General features: G+C 34.3%; 2 protein-coding genes across 6 annotated transcripts in view; one reads left to right on the top strand and one right to left on the bottom strand.

Moving 5' to 3' along the window:
- The window catches only part of LOC115632094 (rab11 family-interacting protein 3), an 83613-nt gene that overhangs the window by 47616 nt on the left and 14910 nt on the right, over positions 1–21087 (bottom strand). For 2 of the 5 annotated variants that reach the window (XM_030529070.1, XM_030529071.1), the window contains exons 2-5: positions 16290–16440; positions 15964–16219; positions 15828–15896; positions 14098–14142 (exon numbers count right to left, since the gene is read on the bottom strand). In XM_030529070.1, coding sequence (XP_030384930.1) covers positions 14098–14142; positions 15828–15896; positions 15964–16219; positions 16290–16419 — 500 coding nt within the window. In that variant the 5' untranslated portion in view covers positions 16420–16440. Of the gene's footprint in view, positions 1–3673; positions 3922–14097; positions 14143–15827; positions 15897–15963; positions 16220–16289; positions 16441–21087 lie in introns of those variants that run through there. The other 3 variants (XM_030529074.1, XM_030529073.1, XM_030529075.1) reach the window with 2 other exon arrangements.
- Positions 9925–11195, top strand: LOC115632095. Its single transcript, XM_030529077.1, has 3 exons — positions 9925–10185; positions 10248–10589; positions 10649–11195. Exons 1-3 carry the CDS (start codon positions 9967–9969, stop codon positions 10916–10918), a joined length of 831 nt encoding a protein of 276 aa, XP_030384937.1. The 5' UTR covers positions 9925–9966; the 3' UTR covers positions 10919–11195.

Here is a 21087-nt window from a genome sequence, read left to right as displayed (position 1 = left end):
TTTTGAGCCCGGCCGCTTATTTTCATTCATTAACTGCCAAAAAGAAAAACACGAAAGCAAGTAGAAACAAAATTAAATAATCAGCCAAAGAGTTGGGAGTTTCTTGAACTTCGCATTGCTTGTTAAAAATTCAAAACAGGCAAAGAAATTATTTGAGCTGTGATTTTGTTTATCTTTTTCCGCCCGTATGTCTTTCTTTATTCCTCTTTTAATTTCATTTTTCATATTGTTTACGCTTTTATTGCGCTGCTTAATCAATCAAGTCGAGGCGACTGAATTATGCAAAGTCGACAAGACACGACTTTTGTTTGCCAAGACATGCACCTGAGTTTTTTTTTACTTTTGATACAAATTTCTAACATCTTAGCCTGCTTATAACATGCAAAGAGATTTCGCCACACCTACATACATATATACATATGTACATATGTTCGAGTATATACATATACTTGTACTATATGTTTGTAAGATTGTTTTTGCTGGCTGCTCTCTTTTTTGCAGTTTAGTGGCTGCCGGAAGTTTTCGCTGCTTGAATGATGAAGTTGCCGTGTTTGAAGTTTCGCTTTGATTTAACTTCTGTTTTATGTTTTATATTTTAATGCTTGCTTGCTTTGAAAAATAATGGCCATGTGGACACACCTCAGACGAGGGGAAAACCATATTTGCAGTAAATAAATATTACGCTATGGTTATTGATGGTTATGTTTGTTGCTGAAATATGCATACATTAAATATAGTTTTCCTCATTAAAATAAAAAATAATTAAATTAAAAAATTTATACTAACATTAAACATATAATTAAAATTGAAATAAATTAAAATTGCGTTAAAAAATTGTTTACAAAAGAAATAAAAAATTTGAATTAAAAAAACGTAATAAAAAAATATGAATACTTCATATACTTGTATAAAAACAATAGCAGAAAGTTCCAAAACAGGAATATGTATATATATAAAAATAGGTAATTAAAAAAAATTATATAACTTCAATTGTAAAAAATAATAAAAATAAATAAAAACCGAAAATGCAAAAATGTATCCAAAATAAATAATTTATAGCTGTAAGTTTTAGTTTAAATTTTGGATTCCATCAACATTTCTACAAAATAGTTAAAAATTTTTAAGCATTTGATGTGTTCCATATACTCTACCAAAAATATGCTCGTCATCATATCGTTAACGTGTTCTCCTCCATCGTTTTGCTCGATCATTCATTTTTGTTAGGGTAAATTATCGACAAACGCACAGATTATTCGTAAAACCACTAATCAATCAATCGCAATAAATTAATTCAATTTTATCCAACTATCGTTTGAGTATGGCTTGAATATGTGTTAATTGAGAAAACTATATTGAATACTTAAACTCATGGCTACTATCTAGGTAGATTCGAAAATCAAAAAATTAATTCTGTCTGATCTATCATCAGACTCATAAACATAAAAAATATTGTACACTCAGAATAATAAATAAATAAAAGAAAACTAGGAAATTAAATTTGAAATCTGTTAACAAAATAGCTCTCATATCCTTTATATATAATTTCCTATAAACAAATTATATTTTGTAATAAGAAAAAAAAAAAAATGAAATGAAAAATCATTAAGTTATTGCAGAGATTTAGGGATCCTCGAATTTAATGAATGGCAATTTCTTTTAATGTTTTATATGTTCTAAAAATTTGTTTCAAATATTCCACTATTAAATTTTGTAAATTAAGAAATAGGCATTCAAGAAGTAAAAATACTATTTTGACTCTCAAATGTGCCAAAAATAATCAAAATAGTGTTGAACAACGATTATCCAGGCCTCTTTTAACCGAAAACATCAATTAACAGTGAGTCTGGGTAATTGATTTTATAACTCTATTAACCGTGATTTATCTCTAATCTCCGTGGCTGATTATATACCTCCATTAAAGATGATTTACATCTTTTACCCGTGACACAGATTTATGCATGTGATGATGTTGATTGTTGATTGATCGTTTGTTGGTCGTTCAAAAACATGTTAAGGCAAATTATAGTATAGGCGTGAATTCGTTTAATCTTTGAACATCAAGGCAGCTTTGTGAATAGTTAGCTCTTAAGAGATGCTTCAAATAGCCTTGTGCTGAGATACAATTAGATATAAAATTATATCTCATTAGATATACATATATGTATATCACACCGTTTGCTAAGTATTATAACTGAAGACAAAATCTAAACATTGTTGACCAGCATAAGACAATGATTTTGTTTTAAATTCTGTAGAATCAGTTGAAGGAAATACGAAAAGACCCACCAGAAATTTAAAAAAAAATTTTGATATGATATAAGTAATTTCATCGAGCCAATTTCAAAGCGTATCCAAGCTTCGTAGTGTCAGAAGCTGGACTTTCTTTGCGTGTGTTTTTGTTAGGTTGGTGCTGAATTGCTCGTAGTAGCCGTTGCATGCTCCAATGCCCAAACTAACTATTACTTTTTTCAAAGCCCAGTTGCAGCAATAAAGAGGCGCCTAGCCCAATGTTTTGATTGCTGCATTACGAGTAGTGAGTATAAACTGGGTAGCACTTGACTTGATTGCCATAAAAACACAGCCCAAGACTGAACAGTCACGGCTTTCTTATGCCATTCACATTTACGGACCCAACTGGACAATGCGACCAGTGTTGCGAAAACAGCATTTTATTCCCCTGTAATTTCTGGCCTTTTTTAAGCTCAATTGAAAATCTGGCTTTTCTAGAAATGAATCAAATGAATGGAGAATCAGATATCGAAACTGTTAAACAAATTTCAGCAGAGTTTATAAAGCGACTAAAACAGAGGTAATTAGCTACTTTAAGGATTAATATTATACATTTTAATGGTCGCTTTTTACCAATTACGTGTATATGACTGACAATAGATATATAATATATATATATAGATATTACCACGAACAAAAAATATTAAAATTTCAAATGTCTTGGAACGAAGTTCTAGCATACAAGGGTTCTAGAGCTGTCCTTGTCATGGTCCAACCAAGCCAACTAAATAAAATCTAGGAGCTGGTCATAAGCAAATAAATATAAATTGAATGTTGCTTTGAATATAAGGTACCACCTTAAGGATTTTTTGGAAGATAGCCTTTATTTTGAAACGATTGGATTAGAGACAGCATACTATAATAAAAACTATCAGCTTTATCAGATTTCTTCTTTTAAAGATACAGTCTTTTTCCCGCTGAAAACAGATTTATTTTTCTAGTCAAAAATCGGCAACACTGGCAACGAATATCACATTAAGATATGCAGATACAAAACGAGACGAGACGCTTTTAATGTTTCATTTTCCAACCTATTATTGTCATTTCTTTTCACATTTCTTTGCATTTGGTGCACATTTTAAAGCCGCTCTGCTGTCACTTTTAATTAAAAAGATTTCCATTTAGTGAGAGCCTTTAGTGGTAAGGGCGTTAACGAAACTAGTGCCACACCAACATTTTAGAAAGGCAAAATAGATAACCAAAAAAAAAAATCAATTAAAAATATGCTTATAATAAAATTTATGAGGTCAGATCATGACTTGTTCGCGCGATTTCTATAAAGAAACATTGCTTTACAATCATATTTTGTCTCTCTTTTAAGGTGAAAGTTTGTGTGGGCATGTTTATTAAATAATAATTAATGAAATTATATACATATACGCACTTTTTTCTCAAATGACTGCGCCGGTCATATGGAAAATACTCAAAATATTCATCATCCATATATGCAGATTTGCTTATGCATGTGTGCGTGCGTGTGTGTGTGTCTTTGTACGAGTATGTGTGTGGGTTCCTTTTTTCCTTCACTATGTATGCGCAAATATTTTGCTGCGATATCTTGCGGTTTAACTCATTCGCTTAACTGAGTTTTAACGCGTCATTGAGCGGAGTGTTAATGTTGATTCTGTATAGCTGATAAGATTTACTTTTAAGATAAGCCCCCAAAGTGCTTGTCGAGTTTTAAGCAGTTGTCATACGTTATGAACATATTCACTTTTTAATACAAGCGCTTCATTGTCTACGACTTTAGTCGTGACAGCAACTACACAGCTGCTGCTGAAGCTAGAGATGAGCGCGTGATCGAGATTGCAGTCAACAGCTGAATCGAACTCGGATTTGTGTCACAGGTCTATTATCGCTTCCGTTTGCAATAGAATTTGACTCGATATTTTCGCAAAAAAATTAAAGATTTCTTCGAATCTATTTCATCATCAGTTTATAGAGGAACTATATAGTTTGTAAGCTAAGCTTGTAATGGAATTCAGTAACGGGATCAGATCTGATTTTACTTTAATCGAATAAAATTAATTTCTGTGGCACTCTGACATATTTAAAATCAATATCACTCGTTTGTAAAAAAAACTTGTCTTGGAATCGGTTACAAAATTGTTAAAATGTATATTTTTGGACTAAAAATTTTACCCAATCAATGATATTGCACTTTTAGTACACTTTTTATATACATATATAAATATACGACACATGTATATTTATGGAAAAAATAAAATAAAGCAGAATTCTTGTAGAAATCACCATACGTGCCAAGCGTGTATGAGAAAACGTAAAAGGATCGTTTTACAAATTATTCAACGAGCAATAGAACGGCTTTAACAACTAGCATAACCAACACAATATACTATTAGAGACTATTGGTAGTTAAAATCACGGTAATCTTCGTGAATTTGACACTCAAACAGCTATTTCATGAACTTCCTCTCACGATCACGCTAAAAGCTCATCTCTTGCTTCAATAATTAAACAATTCCTGCACTTTTGGGTGTTTTTTGGTTTTTCAATATTGATAACTTTTCAATTTCATTTAATACATTAATTTGATTTAAATTTATATTTAATATCTTTATTTCATTTAATATTGGATTGCCAATGTCGACACCAAACCAGGTTGCCCTTTCACTCGGAACGATTACTTATGATCACGCTGCAAGGCCATCTCTAGCTTACAGTTTTAACACATTTTACACTTATGGACGTTTGCTTTTGTTGTTGTTTTACTTTATATGCTTTTCTTAATTGAACACGCAGAAAACATAGAAATATAAATCGATTTCATGCACACATTAAGGAGGCAGTCAAGAAACAGTAATAATAAGCAGATCGTCTGCCCGACTGAACGAACGATCATCAACAAATTAGACACACTTTCGCAATCGCAACAACTTTTGACTATACACACATATGTACATATATGTACATATGTATGTAGATAGTACATATACATATATCGCAACTTCAGGAGGCACAACACTTCTTCATTTCTTCACTTCTTCACTTTTCATTACAAATTTCTTCAAGCCGAACCGATGCAACGGCAACAATTGAAATGCCTTTGGTGCTTTGCTGATTTATGGCTAATATTTTATAGACACGCGCAAGGCGGACGCACTTTATTGTTATTGCTGTTGTTGTTGTTGTTGTTGTTAATCACGATTATGACCACGACTGCTTTTCATTTTATTTTCAACTTCGTCTTCAATTGCTCTGATAACGACGCTAAGTGCGCTTGAAAAGCGAAATGAAGTTGCTAGACAATGTTACTCGACTGACCAAATCACTGATTGACAGACTGTCTGACTGACTAACCGACTGATTGACTGACTAACCGACAGTGAAAATATGCGACACACTTGCATTTATACACATATTTGTTTGCATTGTCTTTAGTAATTAGGGTTAATATACAAATGCATTGACTTTTGATTGGCAGCTTTAAGAAAATGAGAAGAAAAATAAAATGGGGCGTGTGCCAATCGCCTGGTCGCCAGCTTTTTACAAAAAACTTTACCAAGTTAGTGGACGACTTGAACTGACAAACAGTTCGTCGCTCAGCGCTGTTGTTGTAGTCATTAAGGCGTAACGCTGTAAATTACCAAAGTGTAAGCAACAACAACAATAAAAAATCTCATAAAAATGGCAACAAAAACAAAAACAATTTTACAAATACAAATAAAACGCACTCCACGCTGCCTTTGCTCGCGTATTAACAAACGTTTTCTATTGCCTGTGCGACCAGCCTGAAAGCGAAATTTATGGCCAAAAAAAAAACTACAACAGCCACAAAAAATTTAAGTTCAGTTTTTTAAGTTTCGCACAATTTTTCACATACGCCGCGCTGTCTGTCTAATTAAATCAAACGAAGCGCACGTCAACGGCTTTCGCACACCGATGCTGCTTACAATATTTCAGCGGAATTTTGAGTTGTCGTCTCAATTTTCTTCTGCTTTATTTTGTGTCCGGAATAATGCGACAATATGTATTTACCGCAACAATTTCGGATGCGGCACTTGCACGAAATAAACAAAATTACGCCGGGCGAATATGGAGTTGCGCGCAACCGCACGCTTTTGCAGCAAAATTCGGACTAAAGCCAAATGAACCCATCTGGTAACAATGCAAATAGACGGCTAACAAAACGGGTTCGAAGCGGCAACAATAACAAAAAGTAAATGGCCCAGAGCGTAGCGAAGAGCGCAAAACTATTTTGTTGCAATGCAACATTTTGTATGAGAGCGCGAATGGCGTTGCCAGATAGTTGTTGAAGAAAGTATGCAAAAGCGAGTGTGGCCGACGGAAGTAAGAAAATGGATTAGAGCTCTTAATAACTTTAATTTAATAAAATATAGAATCCGAATTCACATTTATTAATCGAAGGAATGTTAGCCAATTTTGAGCTAATTCTCTTCTGTTTAATCTTTATTTAATATCTGTCCTAGGTTGGCAAATTACTAAATTTTATGATAGCTTTGTAATTGCCTGAGCTTTGCCAGGCTCCTATTCGTAACATTTAAATTAGACAATTTAAATTTTTGTTAGTTAATTTCAAAACGTACTACTGAAACCGTATTGGTTTATCGTTATATGTACTAATTAAATGTAAAATGTAGTGTTTAGGTATTTTTCGTGGCAGCAGTGGGTAAGAAGTTAGATGGATAATGCATTTTAGTTTTTTTAATTCATATTTATGAAGTGTGTCGTATGAAAGCGAGCCCTTAAAGCATGAACCCCACTTTCTTTCCAAGTATCTTATAAATTTTGTAAAGAGTGGGAAAAATATGAATCAGTGTTTCTCATTTTGCAATTTGATTTTTTTCCTTTTGTAGTAGGGGGTTTTTATACTATTATTATTTATTTTGCTTTTAGTATACATTAAGTATTGTTAAGATCTATGAACTGTTAGGTTATTTTTATTTCATTTATTTAAACTTCAAATTTATGTATTCCATTAGTTTTTAAGTTTTTTTTTTTCGTTTTCTACACATCGTTATTAAGTTGTCCTAATAATATGGCACACGGTTTAATTTATAATTTTATTCGCCATTTCTTACGTGTCTTACGAGTTTTAAAGTTTTCACTCGATCGTATGTGTATTGTTAAGAACTGTTAAGTCTATGAATAGGATCGGAAACCTCATTAGAAATAGTCAGTCCCTAAGTACTACTTTAATGGTAAAATCCTATAAAAAAGTAGGAGTTACTTTTCTTTTATTTATTTCTTACATTTGTTTTGGCTACCTCGAATTTAATTTTAGTGAAAATTAAACATTTTTTTTTTTTGGAGCAACATTTAACAAGCTAGACTTTTTAAAAGATGCACTAATAAATCCCTCTAAAATGGCTTAACGAGTGGACAAATAGACCAATAAGGGCATCTAGGAATGCCTACAAACAAGCAGGCGTCCTCAAGCTAAAATAATGTTAAAAATGTGTATAATAATTAAGCATATATTTTAATTAAGTACCATCCGAATTGTTTGCCCCTTATTTTCAAATAATTAACATAGAAATATTACTCTTTGAACACACTTTTTAAATCACACTGCAACTCAACAGTCTGGCAGCTCCTACTTGCGCGATAGACGCTTAGCTGCATGACTTACAACATGTTCGAGCTCAACATGTTCGAGCACACAGAGCAAAAATAAACTATGGCCAAAACCACAAACTATGGTCGTAAACAATGCACATTTCACGAGCTACACGATATCCTCAACTGTCTGGCGACTATAAGCATTCACTATTTTGGCTGCCAAATCGTCTGAATTGTTGCCAAATGCAGATAATGTTGCCAAAAAAAATCTAAAACGTTGGCAAGCAAATTTGATGGAGTCCTCAATTAGCATAAAATGCAACTACCGCGATTTCCACTCAAACTCCAAAATGCCTTAATTAAGCAGCCACGTTAAGACTAATTGGAGGCTGCCCACGAAGATCTTGAGCATAATTATGTATGCGCTCTGTTGGCGGTGGCTGTGGCGGTGGTTGTAGAAGTGGCAAACGGACAGCTTGGAGGGTCGGCTGGGCTTTGAAACACTTAAAAGCCAATTAGCTTTGACGCGGCATGCTGTGAACTATGCGCTGTCAAGGCTAAGTTGACTGCAAATGGGAGGGGGATCTGCACAAATGGCAAGTGGTGGCATGAAGGCAGTTCGACATTGAAATTGAACGATTTCTGAGGTCTGCAAATAACATAAAAACTATCATTTGGGGCAAATTGAATTGAAATTGAATTTCGACTGAACTACTCGTACGAGGTGTTGGAATAAAAAACAAATCAATTTTAAAAACAAATTTTTTAAAGTAAAAAATAACTAGCAATAATTAAATAAATAAAATACAAATAAATAAATCAAATAAAAATAAATAAATAAATAAATAAAACTAATTTAAAAAAAATTTAACAAAGCAAATAGTAGAAGGCATAAGTTTTAAATTTTAACAAAAATTAGCTGCTTCACCATCATCGAGCTCTTTTATTTTCTTTATAAAGAACACATTGCTGTACACTGGCAAAATATTAAATATTTTTTATGTAGATTTTGAAATGGCAATACTATTTTTCATAGCGACCCTAGATTTCATTTTAAAGAGATAGAAGTTATTTAAAATATGGCTAAAATATTTTTCTGTGTCACCTAAAACATGCGATTCCTGTGACATACCGAATAGATTAAAAATTCATTTTATTAGACAAAAAGCATTTAAACAGCATTACGAAAATGTTATTCAAAGGAATTTTGATTGGCGAATATCTTTCGTAATAAATTCGTTTCCTAAAACAAGTTTCCTAGATACATTATAGAAAACTAACATCAAGTGATAATAAATATCTATTTAAAAATTGCACTTAAAGAAAATATAAAACTACAAAATAAAATTGTATATACTTATAACCAACAACACCTATATAAACACAATGCTGAACTAAACGAAGCGAGATTCCACACTTATTGAAAACCAACCTATTTCGGACCACGAGGAGATTCTGCAAATGACTCTTAAGGAATGTTTAATGGATATATCACACTGGACAATTACAATAATTACTAAAGAAACATTAATTGTATAATACCGGACTTCCATATTTAAGATTCGGGAAACCGAATACAAGGCACAATATATTTACGCGGTATATCTAAGACCCCTCTGTTCCAGTTATCAGCGGAAAAATTTAAAGTGGACGAAGTTCTTTCACCACAAATTCTTAGAGAAATAACTGTCAACAATACAATAAAGTTGCTTTAAACCGAGCAGCAAATTGAATTTGGGAAAAGATGGAATTTTATTTAGAAACAATTTTTAAAACCTCTTAAATAAAAGCACTATTAAAATTACGTGTAACAACTTATTTGTGTCATTTTTTCAGTACTTCTGAACGCTTCTCGCGCTTAAAACTTACATTTTACTTAAATGAAAATTCTTAGATCGTTGGATCGCCTTCATATTTTTCAAATGAATGTAATAGAGAATTGAAAGCATTTGGACTTAAATCTCAAATCATTTGATTTACGATTTTCTTTTCAGCAAGCCTTCCCTTAGCCTTCTCTAGCCCTATTCTTTTTGATTATAGTCCGTTCACAACGTTGGCAACAAAAACTTCAACAAAATTTGATGTTTTTAGTATTATTTTAACTTTTTTTGTAAGGCCTCCAAATTAGCAACCATGTGGGAGTACCGTCACGTAATACCATATGATACGCGCCTAAAAATGACTCCCTTCTGCCAGGAATGGCAGTCGGTATGTTGGTTTATGCTTAAACTGCACGCCATACTCAAGCCGTTGCTTTTTGAGCGTTTGCTGACATCAGTTGCCACCATTATCGTTTTGGTTATAACCACAGTCTATGCATTTTATTTACTACACAAGCGCTATAAGCAGTATGTAAGTAGACTCTGTCCAGTGTAAGAATGAAAACCACAACATTCTGACCTCTTGGGTCTTAGGTTACCATGAGGGAGCTGCACGCTTTGCGCGAACGCGTCCAGTATGTGAACAATGATATGGTCAAGATGCATGACTCGCTGAACGCCACCCTGGCAACGAAGGCAAAAGATGACAACGGTCGAGCAGTGGATGACAAGTTCATACAGTTTTTGGATGTGATGTTTGAACATGGACCTCCATCAGATTGTGCTAGCACCACCAACAGTATCCCTCTCAACACTACGGACAGTCCGCCCGATAATCCACATACACTGCCCCAGCACAGTTCTGGTGGCAGCTCCATGGAATTACGTCCGAATCCTCAGTCACGCAGTCCCAATGGCAATGAATTGCTGCAGATTGTAAGTAATCTGGCAATCACCTCTGAAATGCTCGTAATTCCATGAAAAAACATAAACAGCCAACTAGACTGGAAGATCAATTCCTCATGGCCGAACCAAGTCCGCTTATAGAAGAACCTTCTGCCATGTTTACAGCCGAAACTCAAACTCCAAAGCAAGAGCCACTTCAAGATCTAGAGCTAAGCCCTACTACCAAGATGAGTCCTACGGTACCCCCCAAACGACCCATCAGACATGGTCTCAATCGTGCCACATCAGGTATACCACTGTATAAGCGGAATACAAACACTGCTCGAGATGGAAACAACACAGTGCGTTGGAGAACGTAGAAATGAAAATTTGAGTAAAGGGTAGAGGAAGATACATAACTCGGAAGGTAACTCAAGATCCAGTCCAGTTTTCAAAAAACTTTGCTCTGGGTCCAAGTATGGGAGAAAGTTAAAACTTGTGCTTAGACAGGGACTCTTCATTGGACGTGGTCTAGTAATCAAAGACGCATGTGTTGTAGTTGTATTTTTTTATCATTTCAATAATGTCGTTTCGTAGTATCAGTTAGAAAATCAACCAAGCCAAGCAATAAAACAGAAACAATCCCATACAAGCCAAGTTATCTCTGCATTGTAAACCTTTTTCCCAACCTTCAGAGTTGCACTTGAAGTTCACCCTCCAATCATTTCAGCATTTGCCGCAAATGACTCTGATAAATGCACAGAAAAGCATTTTCCCAGCTTAAATTACCAGTGGCAGGCAGAAGACGAGAGCAACCAGATAGTAGGAGAAACAAAAAAAAACAAATGCATTTGCATGACAAATTAAAGCTGAGTAAGAGCATAGTAGTACTCTTGCTATGATGTGAATATGCAATGGCCGGAAAGTTGCCTCCACAATTTACGAGACAGTTGCATGAAGGTTAAATGCAATGCACAAGAGTTGAGCACTAATTAAAGAGACCTAGAGAAGACATCAATTGTAGCTCTTGGCACGATTTGGACGTTTGCGTAAAGTTGAAGGACGAATGTCTTCCTTTGAAAACTTTAAAGCAGCCTTTGATCAACTAAATGGTGCAATTTCAACATCTTGCTTAACTAAATGTCTCCTGACAATGATAATCTCTCCCAAAAAAAGCATTGAAGGTCTTATTGGAATTAATACCAGTCTACAAATACCCAAATAAAATATATCCAATTCATATATACCCGATAAAAAAATGTAGGGAGACAACATATCAAGAAAGGTGAGTCCACTGTCTTGGAATAGCCAACCTAGGTATAACATGGGAACTGAATATCACAAGAAACAACTCGGAACCAATAAGAGTGGCAAGCAGAGAGACGAGACATGCATTATTTGAAACCACACATAAAAAAGCTATTTAAGAAAGCGTCCCTCATACAAATGCCTTGCAAAATAAGTCCTAGATATGACAAAAATCTCTTTTAGAGGCACCTTAAGGTAATAAATGGGGAAGTGCATTTCTAGAGGACATATCAGACATATCATAAAGACTAATAAGAGGACGGCGGCTTGGGAGTGGCAAAACCAAAGTTGTATAACCTTGAGAAATACTCAAGGGAGCTTCAGAAATTAAACCAATAAGTTCTAGGCCGAAGTGTGAGACACACTGAAAAAAGTCTGTAGAAAAACATAACGTCAATGAGATCAACAGATTGACTACTCCAAACAGGTAATAGTGTCTAGGAGAGACAAATAATGTTTGGCTAAAATGGATTCCCAGCTGATAAGCTCAATGGGTAGGCAGTTATACGTGATGAAGAAAAAGCTCAAACACTTTTAGGCCAAAACAATTTAAAGAACTCTGAGGAAATCATTAATTTGGAAGGTTCAAGAAAGTTAAGCCTTTCCTCAAAAACTACCTCAAGATAAGTAGTGCCGCTTTTATCTGTCACTTGAAATTGGAGAAGACATACGAGGTTTAACTTATGTGAAATACAAGATCATAAAGTTACTTGCTTAGTACAGAAAACAGATCTTGAAGCTAAACTTTATTTTATGGTGATTACAATAAATCCTAAGGTTCGCATTACCATAACACTACCATCCTAAATACCCATCCTAAGAACTGTTCCAGCCACCATGTCGGCTAAGCATTTCTTATTTGAAGAATGAAGCATAATACAGCTCTATAGCTTCAAACACTCACACCATCTCTACTATAAACCTTCAATCTCGCCCACTTGCAGCTTCCTCGAGATTTTTTAGGTCAGTTTGTTTTGACAAAATATATGCGGACGGCCTAAATTCTGCACACATGCCGTGAATTGTGGCAAAAATTAAAAAAAAAAAAAAGAAATAATAATAATAAAACAGAGTAACAATCGCCTGAAGAAAAACTCGTTTCCAGACCCCAGCCCGATACCTCGTTTCAACATTGTCGTCGTCGTCAGGCCTGTGCGCATTCCAACGTCATGACAACCCCAGCCCATGCGCGAAAAAAGACACAAGAAAACTTGTAAGCCAAGCCAAGCTGCTGAACCGCAGCAGCGTGGTAACTGAAGACCAACTTCTCTCTGAGCCATGGCCTGCTGCTACCTTCAACCTTTTCACTTGAAAAGGGGCGGACCAAACAAAAGCAGATGAACAACTTTGCGGCCAGAGCCAAGTCAAAAGGTAAAGCAGCAGGAAAGGGCAGTTTCGAGAGGGGCCATATAACGATGAGTTAGCAAAAGCCTTTGGAGTCAATACCATCCCATAAGCTACACTATAGTATATAATCAAATAACTCAATTGAAACCTTGCCAGCTAAAAACCCCATGAGCCAAATACTTGCCAATTATTTGTCCAAATTAAATGCTGTGAACTATGAGCAGAAAAAAAAGAAGGCAAAAGAAAGCTCACCAATTGCTCGACTCGGCCTAATCTCTAACTATTAATCTCGCAAATTTATGCGATGCCTTTTGCCATGAACTAGAAAGGCAATTAAATGCCGGCAATATTTGCAATATTACGGGCCGAAAGTTTTATGCCAGCAGAAAACAAAGGCATATTTTTTTCTCCGATATAGTCTTGGTGGGTTGAAATGCTTCCCAAACACATATACATTTGTATGTATATGTAGAACCACTTGAAAAATTGTGTAGCAATGTGGAAAACTCACAGTACGCTGTGATTGGATCCATTTTTTTTTTTTTTTTTTTTTGGCAGCCGTCATTTTTACTAAACGAAATTATAAGATAAGTAAATTATGGAGAGAAAATAAACGAATGAGAAAATAGGTTAATCAGCTTTCTAAATCAATGAGCCAACTGAAAGATTATCAGGTAATTGAAATGGTGTTCAAGAATGTGTGATGTGCAAGCTTTTAGGTTTAAAAATGCGTATTTAAATATTTACATAGGTATACCATATTACTAAATAATTTTGTTTTTTTTTTGGTTCTAAATGCCAAAACCAAAAATGAAATGTGTCGCAACTAAATATGGATTAGGACCAATGAAGTTCTACATGAATCCCAAATTCCAATCAATCAATATATGAAAACTTTGCTTACTGTCTCATGGAGCCCCAGCGACGCTGTGATAAGCTATCGGCGTTGCTGTAAAGAATATGCAAAATATTGGCATAAATATTGGATGTTAGATAACTTCGATGATCATGAAAAAAAAACAAGGAATGAGCCAAACAAAAACAATAATAATAATTAAATGTTCATTTCAGGAAAACTATCGAAATACCAAATTTTCATTGATAGATTTAGTTTTCGCCAAAAGAGTGTTTTTGGAAGCTTTGATGTAAATATGAATTTCCAAGAAAACGTGTAACTTTTCAATTAAAAAAACTAACTATCGAACTTATGGCTATGATATAAAATAATATAAATAATAGTATGCTATGAATGTAACTAAAATGCAATTTATGTTAACAGTGGCATCCAATTCAATTAGATTATAAATTTTTTTTAATGAAATAAAAGAATAATCAGCAGAAAAACTCAAAACAAAATAGGAGTTATTTTGTATGTGATTTCTTGATCCTAGATAAGAAGACTTGCGCTTTAAAATTGCTATTATACTTAATACATAAATTGATAAGAAAAAAATAATAACAATATAGATAATAGGTTTTTGGTAATATTGGCATTCGGTTGAAGATTGCAGTAGAAAATTAACAGAAAATGTGTGCATTCAAATGTTCCAAATATACATATTTAACAATAATTAATTCGTATGTGATGTAAGTAATCTCAAAACAAATGAAATATTTTTCTATTCAAAAACACTTATATTCATTGAATATATAGAACATTTCTTATAAATATGCATTAAGTTTCATCTAGAAATGTTTTGTACTCAACACGCAAAATTTCAAATTCGCTCAAATTGTTTTCAAAATGGCAACCGTGCACAAACGAAATATTTTTCGATTTAAAAACATTTAACCTAATTAAATATATTAAAATATTATTCTAAACAATAAGTTTTATCTATAAATGTCTTGTATTCAACACGCAGGTTCTTCAAATTCGCTCAAATTATTTTCAAAATGACAGCCGTGATCACAGCACAAATGTTTTTCTATTTAAAATCACTTAACTTCATTAAATATATTGAAATATTATTCTAAACAATTAGTTTTCTATTCAACACGCAGGTTCTTCACATTCGCTCAAATTATTTTCAAAATGACAACCGTGAACACAGCACATGCCCCTTACGGTATAATTTAAGAGCGCTAAACAAACTGATGCTCTTTAATTGAGGTGAATAGTGAACTCACCACAGACGACTGGCTGTGTTGGATTGTGTGCTCGTTGAACAAAAGCGGAAACAGAGAGACTGCGGCATGAATCACGGCCTAAACAACGGCTCAGCGATCGAGGAAACAGGTTTTGTTCACACTAAGCTACGCAAACGAGTACATACATACTAATTCACATATGCATGCAGTGAAAAGGTTAAATATTTGAATACTATGTATGCTATACACACTCACACATGCACACATTTGGATACAGACTGGCTATCAAACTAAAAAGTAAACCAAGTTGAAAACTGGTCAGTTTTTTATCGACATTACGTCAAAAAGTTGTTCGTTGGAAGTTAAATAAAAATACATAAGAGCTGCGACTTGTGCGATTTTGTCAGCCCAGATGTGAGATGTGAGACAACATAAATTTCTACTGCATCATCCGCTAATTGCCAATTGTTGACCTTATATGGTCAGTCGTAGCAGCCAGTTAGTTAGTAAGCCCCAACCAGTCAGTCTGTTATTGTTGTTTACCTTGTGGGTGTGCGACGCAGACTCCGTCTGGCCCAATTGTCGCGCGGCATGATGTTTAACTCGTCATCACTGCAAAGCAAAACCAAATAATAGACAAGTTAATAAATTGCGCCACTTAATTCATTGTGCAACTTACTCCTGTGGTGTGGAGCTGCTGCCCACATGTGGCGCCAACTCCAACTCGACACCAGCACTGCCATTCAAATTGTTGTTGCCATCATTTGAGTGTCCACTGTGATTGTGCTGGGAGCTGCTGCCGACACCGCTACTTCCACTCCGATTACCATTCGCTGAGGTCTCCTGAATCGGCACGCCACCAAATTCATTTTCACCATAGCCCTCGAAGGATTCCCCATCGGACAGCGAAGAGCACTGTGATTTAGCGACATCCGCTGTGGATTGTATCAATAAAACATGATCAGTTTCTTATGGCGTAATGGGGTTAAAGCAGCTACGACTTACCTGTGCTGGATGGCGGACTACTAGGCGTGGGACTGCTGTCGCCAGACACAGTTTCCGCGTACAGAAAATTATTTGTGCTGGACTTGATATTGCCATTATTAGGCATCTTAATGCGTGGCATGGGCGCCATAATTGGGCTTGTGGACAATGACTGTAAATAGGAATTTAATTATTAGATTAAGTCTTCGATTTATTATATCCAAGTTTAAAGTAATGTATTCAAAAAGTGTATTCAAAATGCTTCATGACTGATTCATTTATTTATTCATTCGTTTCATTCATCTCATTTATTCATCTGATTTATTCATTTCATTTATTCATTCATTAAGGACAGTACAAGCCAATAGTGATAGGACGCCGGAAATAAATTTGTTGTTGTTGTAAAAATAACACTTAAAGACTGGGTTTTGTAAATTCAACCCACAATTGAGGAACAAATGGTGCGAAAACAGTGATATAAGTGAATGATTGCTAAAACTTTAAAAGTATCCGAAAATCGAAATCCTAATAAAAGAAAGATACTAATGATAATAGACTTGTTTTGAGAAAATTGTTAAAACTTTAGTTAACATTTGACTCTGATCGACCAAACATTGAACAAAGAAAGTGAAAGTACTTTGAAGCAGCAAAATAGAAAAAACAGATGAAAATATGTTAAGGAGTCCTGTATGATTCAATATATTAAAATCAAATAAGCAAAACCAACTCATTTTTATTGTAATTGTGGATGAAAATTATGATCTTATCATTTTGGAAAGTGTAGAAAATGTTAGTAACAAAAATTGTGTAAGTTGCATAGTAAAAAAGAATATGACTGCGAGGACCAGAAGATATTCAGGATATCCCGGGTTTTACCAACATTGTTAACTTCAATGAACACTCCTAATAAACGAAATATCAGTTCAGTTTTGATTTAGAGCCAAAGTAAGAATTCTAACGCTGCAAATAATATTATATGTGAGTAAAATAAAAGTGCTTCATATATTTAAGGAAACATTTTTGGCTATTCAAATTCAAAATGATTGCAATTTTTTAAATCAGTTCTTAATGCTTTAGAAGCTTTACCTAAGGTACAAGATACACTTCAAGAAAGTTGGGAAAAAAGAGCAAACATTTTAATATTTAATTTGTGCATAGAAATTGTGTATAAATATTGCACAAGAACTATGAAGCAAATGCAACACATTTATAACTGAATACAAAAGGGCATAACCCGACCTGCCCCAATCAACATGTAATTTCTCTGCCATTTCTCTTTAACAATTGTAGGCTCGATATTGCATGCAGGTCAATAGGTTAAACTGGCAATTGGTTGGGCTTCGACATGCAACCGATTGCATGTGGCAATAAACTCGCAAATTGGTAACAAACTGAACTACAATATCTGACATCTGACGGCACTTAATATATGCACAGTGAAAACTCTCTTGGCCGGACACTCACGGCCGAGATTTTAATTCAACGATCAAAATCTGAGCTTCAGATTAAGAATTTAGCTGCTTCTTTTATATTGCGGAACTTTTTTCTAATTTATTGAAAAGATTTGTTTTCTGCGAATCAACATCAACGCTGTATTTTTATTTGAGGTACTGATTTAGTATTTTTCTTTTAAAATTAGCTGATCCTCTGATTTTGGTTTTTTTTGGAGGTACTTCAATATTCTTTTATCTCTAATTTAAAGCTTTTGATTTTATATTCGTTTTAAGAATTAGCTTCCCCTTTTTAAGCAACCTTACTTTTTTCTCTTATATTCGGAGATAAATAGAAATTTCAATTATTTTCTAACTATAACTATTAATTCAAATTAACTATTACTGTAAATATGAATAGCTTCAAGTTCTTTGTGCAAATAATGTTTTGTTGTGGTTTTTGTTCTATTATTAAATGCTAAAATGTGCAATTTCCACCACACATGAACTCAATGTCAATTTATAGATTTTTCATGGCAGTGCTCTAAAAATAACTAACCGCTTTGGAGCTGCAACAGGTGCAGTCTAATAACGTCAGCAATAGTTTGTAACAAATTGTAATTGTAGACCAAAAAGCATAGCAACAAAATAGGTCGAGGTTTGTTGTGGCCAATACTTTTGGGTCTACTTGTAGATAATCATTGTGTCCCTCTAATAACATTAGCGCCCTTGCCTTTTTCAGCTGCACTCGCCGGTCCTCCCTAATTTCTTAGCCACTTCTCAGTGCCAACTCACCCACAACGTCGAGTCATGTACATTTATCAATGGTCAAGTGAAAGACTTAACAATGAAATTTCCGTCTCTAGGCGGAGAGTAAGACATACAAATTGTCGTAATTACATTATAATTGCTACGGCTTTTGTTTAGCGTCATTCTCTTTGCGACAAAATTTCATTTATTTGGGTTACACGCTTTCGTTTCTCTACTGTTGGCATTGTGGTAGAGATGATTGGCGTGAGGTTTGGAAAACCTATAAATAGTTTACAATAGGCTGTTAAGCGGCCTATAGTATCGTCGATGTCTGACAATTTACAAAGTTTGTTATTGCCTGATTGATATGTCATGGCCGTTAGTTGTTGCCGGCTTTTCAGAACTGGGTCAGCTAATAGTATTTCAACCAAGCTGGATTCTAGAGCAATGTCACTGGCTGTTTTTGTAGCGATGGCTTTGGGTTGTAACAATGTTTTCTTCTCAGCATTTCAGGAATTATAAAAATATTGACTTATCAGCTTTTATTAACAAATATATCTGCTACTTTCCATCAATTTGTTAGGCATAAAGGAATTAGTATGAACTGATAAAAATGTGAGATGTTTCATGAAAGAAAATATTTCAGAAAAAAGTGGTCTTACATTCCATTGTCGATATCTTAATGTAGTTATTTGTCTGAAATCATATTCCAATTGAAATAGCAGGCATAACTTTTATATTTCTATTTTAGCTAAAATAATTATATTTTTAAATTTTAATTATTTTTTTATCTCATTGAACTGATATTTGGTTGGCAAATAAAACATAGCCATTAATTAAGAAAATAAAGTTCTTAACGTTTATTCACATCTACATCACTATATTTACTTAACGTTTATTCACATCTACATCACTATATTTATTTCAATATGATTAGATCATTTTTTTTTCAAAATTAAATAAAAAATCATTTTTAAAAATGAAGATAGATAATTATTTGCTTTTGCAACTACAAATTAGCAGCATTAAACTTTTTAAATGAAGTTGAAAACTCGAAAAACAAATAACTTAATACGTAAATTTCCACGTTTTCTTCATAAACACTTTTAATGGGAAACTAACATTTTTTGCAATAAATACTGGGCTATTCCGAATGCTCTCCAGTTTAATGGCATATTCATGATGCAACGTAATGTTTTTTTTTTCCCCCTTTATTTTTTTCTCGCATCTTTTTTAAAGCTCTGGGATCACATGATACTTAAGTACGTATTATCTATGCCGTGTCACTGATTTTGCTTTCACAACTCGTTAGATTTACGATATTCTCATGACGTTCGCTTACGTCTTCTCATATTTGCATTTCTAAGGCACTATATGCAGATGGCGAGCTCAGAACCCACAACAATACTGTACTAATAATACCAACAAACAATCAGCGATTCACACAGTTCAGTAATTGCGCATATCAGGTGACGATGTCGAGAAGCAGCAAACAAAGCAAATTTCATGGGAAATATAATTAAACAAATTATGCGCTCACACCAGCCAGCAACTAAATAAATTAAGGGGAGGGAGAAGAAACCAAAAAGTAAAGCTTGCAGTGCATACAAAATCAGAGAAGCGCAACCAATGAATCAAATAGCAGCAACAACAACTGCAATCCATAACCAGCTGCTCACACGACTTGGCTTAGACAGAGAGCTTAGTAAAAAAAAATTATACTGATACTTGCAGATAAATCAGCGAATGAGGTGAAGTCTGAAGTCGCAGCATCTTGCGCCTTAACTGTAAGCAATAACAACAGCACCAACAACAACAACAACAATAACAACAACGGCAGCAACAACAGTTAACAAACAGACACTGTAACTGCGCTTTGTGGCTTGCAAGCTGCCGGGCCGGGCCAACAACCGGCAAGCGACCAGCAAACTGCATTTGCCTGACACAGTTAAATAAACAATTATTTTTTCTTTTTGAAAAAAAAAATTTGTTTTTGGCTGAAATTGGAAAGGCGGAGGCAGCAGCAAACACAACTTGCGAAAATATTTGATTCACATGCCCTTTTCCATCAAATCTTTGCCACATTACAAGTATTATGCAAAAATGATTGCATAAGCTGCTCCAGCCAGACAAAAACTAATATAAAGAGAAATAACAAAAATAAAAACTACAACAGCAAACTGGCGAGCATCGATTTTTCAATGCAGTTGACCAACCGAGACTAGGAAAATGTCGTTGGAGTTCATTGCACCCACACGTCGTCGTCGTCTTCGTCATCGTCATCAGTCTGTCGTTTGGTTGGTGGTCAAAAAAAAAAAAAAAAATAGCAGCCACAAAACACACACCCCACCATACCACAGACTATACAAATACTACTATATAACTAACTTGGCTTGGCTTGGCTTTTCTTGCTTGCTTTATTATTGTTGTTATTATTGTATAATTATTGTAGTCACTGCTTTAGGCCCCCACATCATCATACCACATGCCCGTACTTGTTATTAGTTTGGGTTTTGCTTTCAACGCATTTAATTTATGTGGCGTTTCAAGTTGAACTCTGCTCAGACCTACAATAAATTTTCATTATATGTTTACAAAAAAGCTTATTTTTTCCACTATGAAAACATTTATAGTATGTA

Source organism: Scaptodrosophila lebanonensis, unplaced genomic scaffold, assembly GCF_003285725.1.
Source record: "Scaptodrosophila lebanonensis strain 11010-0011.00,11010-0021.00 unplaced genomic scaffold, SlebRS2 tig00001415-arrow-pilon, whole genome shotgun sequence".
Classification (NCBI taxonomy): domain Eukaryota; kingdom Metazoa; phylum Arthropoda; class Insecta; order Diptera; family Drosophilidae; genus Scaptodrosophila; species Scaptodrosophila lebanonensis.
Note: the sequence above shows the minus strand (reverse complement) of the source record. Positions and strands in the feature narration are given on the sequence as shown.

Excerpts from the sequence above, each read along its gene's own strand:
- LOC115632095 (XM_030529077.1), top strand. The coding sequence starts at position 9,967 with ATGTGGGAGTACCGTCACGTAATACCATATGATACGCGCCTAAAAATG. Across the intron at positions 10,186-10,247 it reads ACAAGCGCTATAAGCAGTAT|GTTACCATGAGGGAGCTGCA; the intron begins GTAAGTAGACTC and ends CTTGGGTCTTAG. Across the intron at positions 10,590-10,648 it reads GCAATGAATTGCTGCAGATT|CCAACTAGACTGGAAGATCA; the intron begins GTAAGTAATCTG and ends AAACATAAACAG.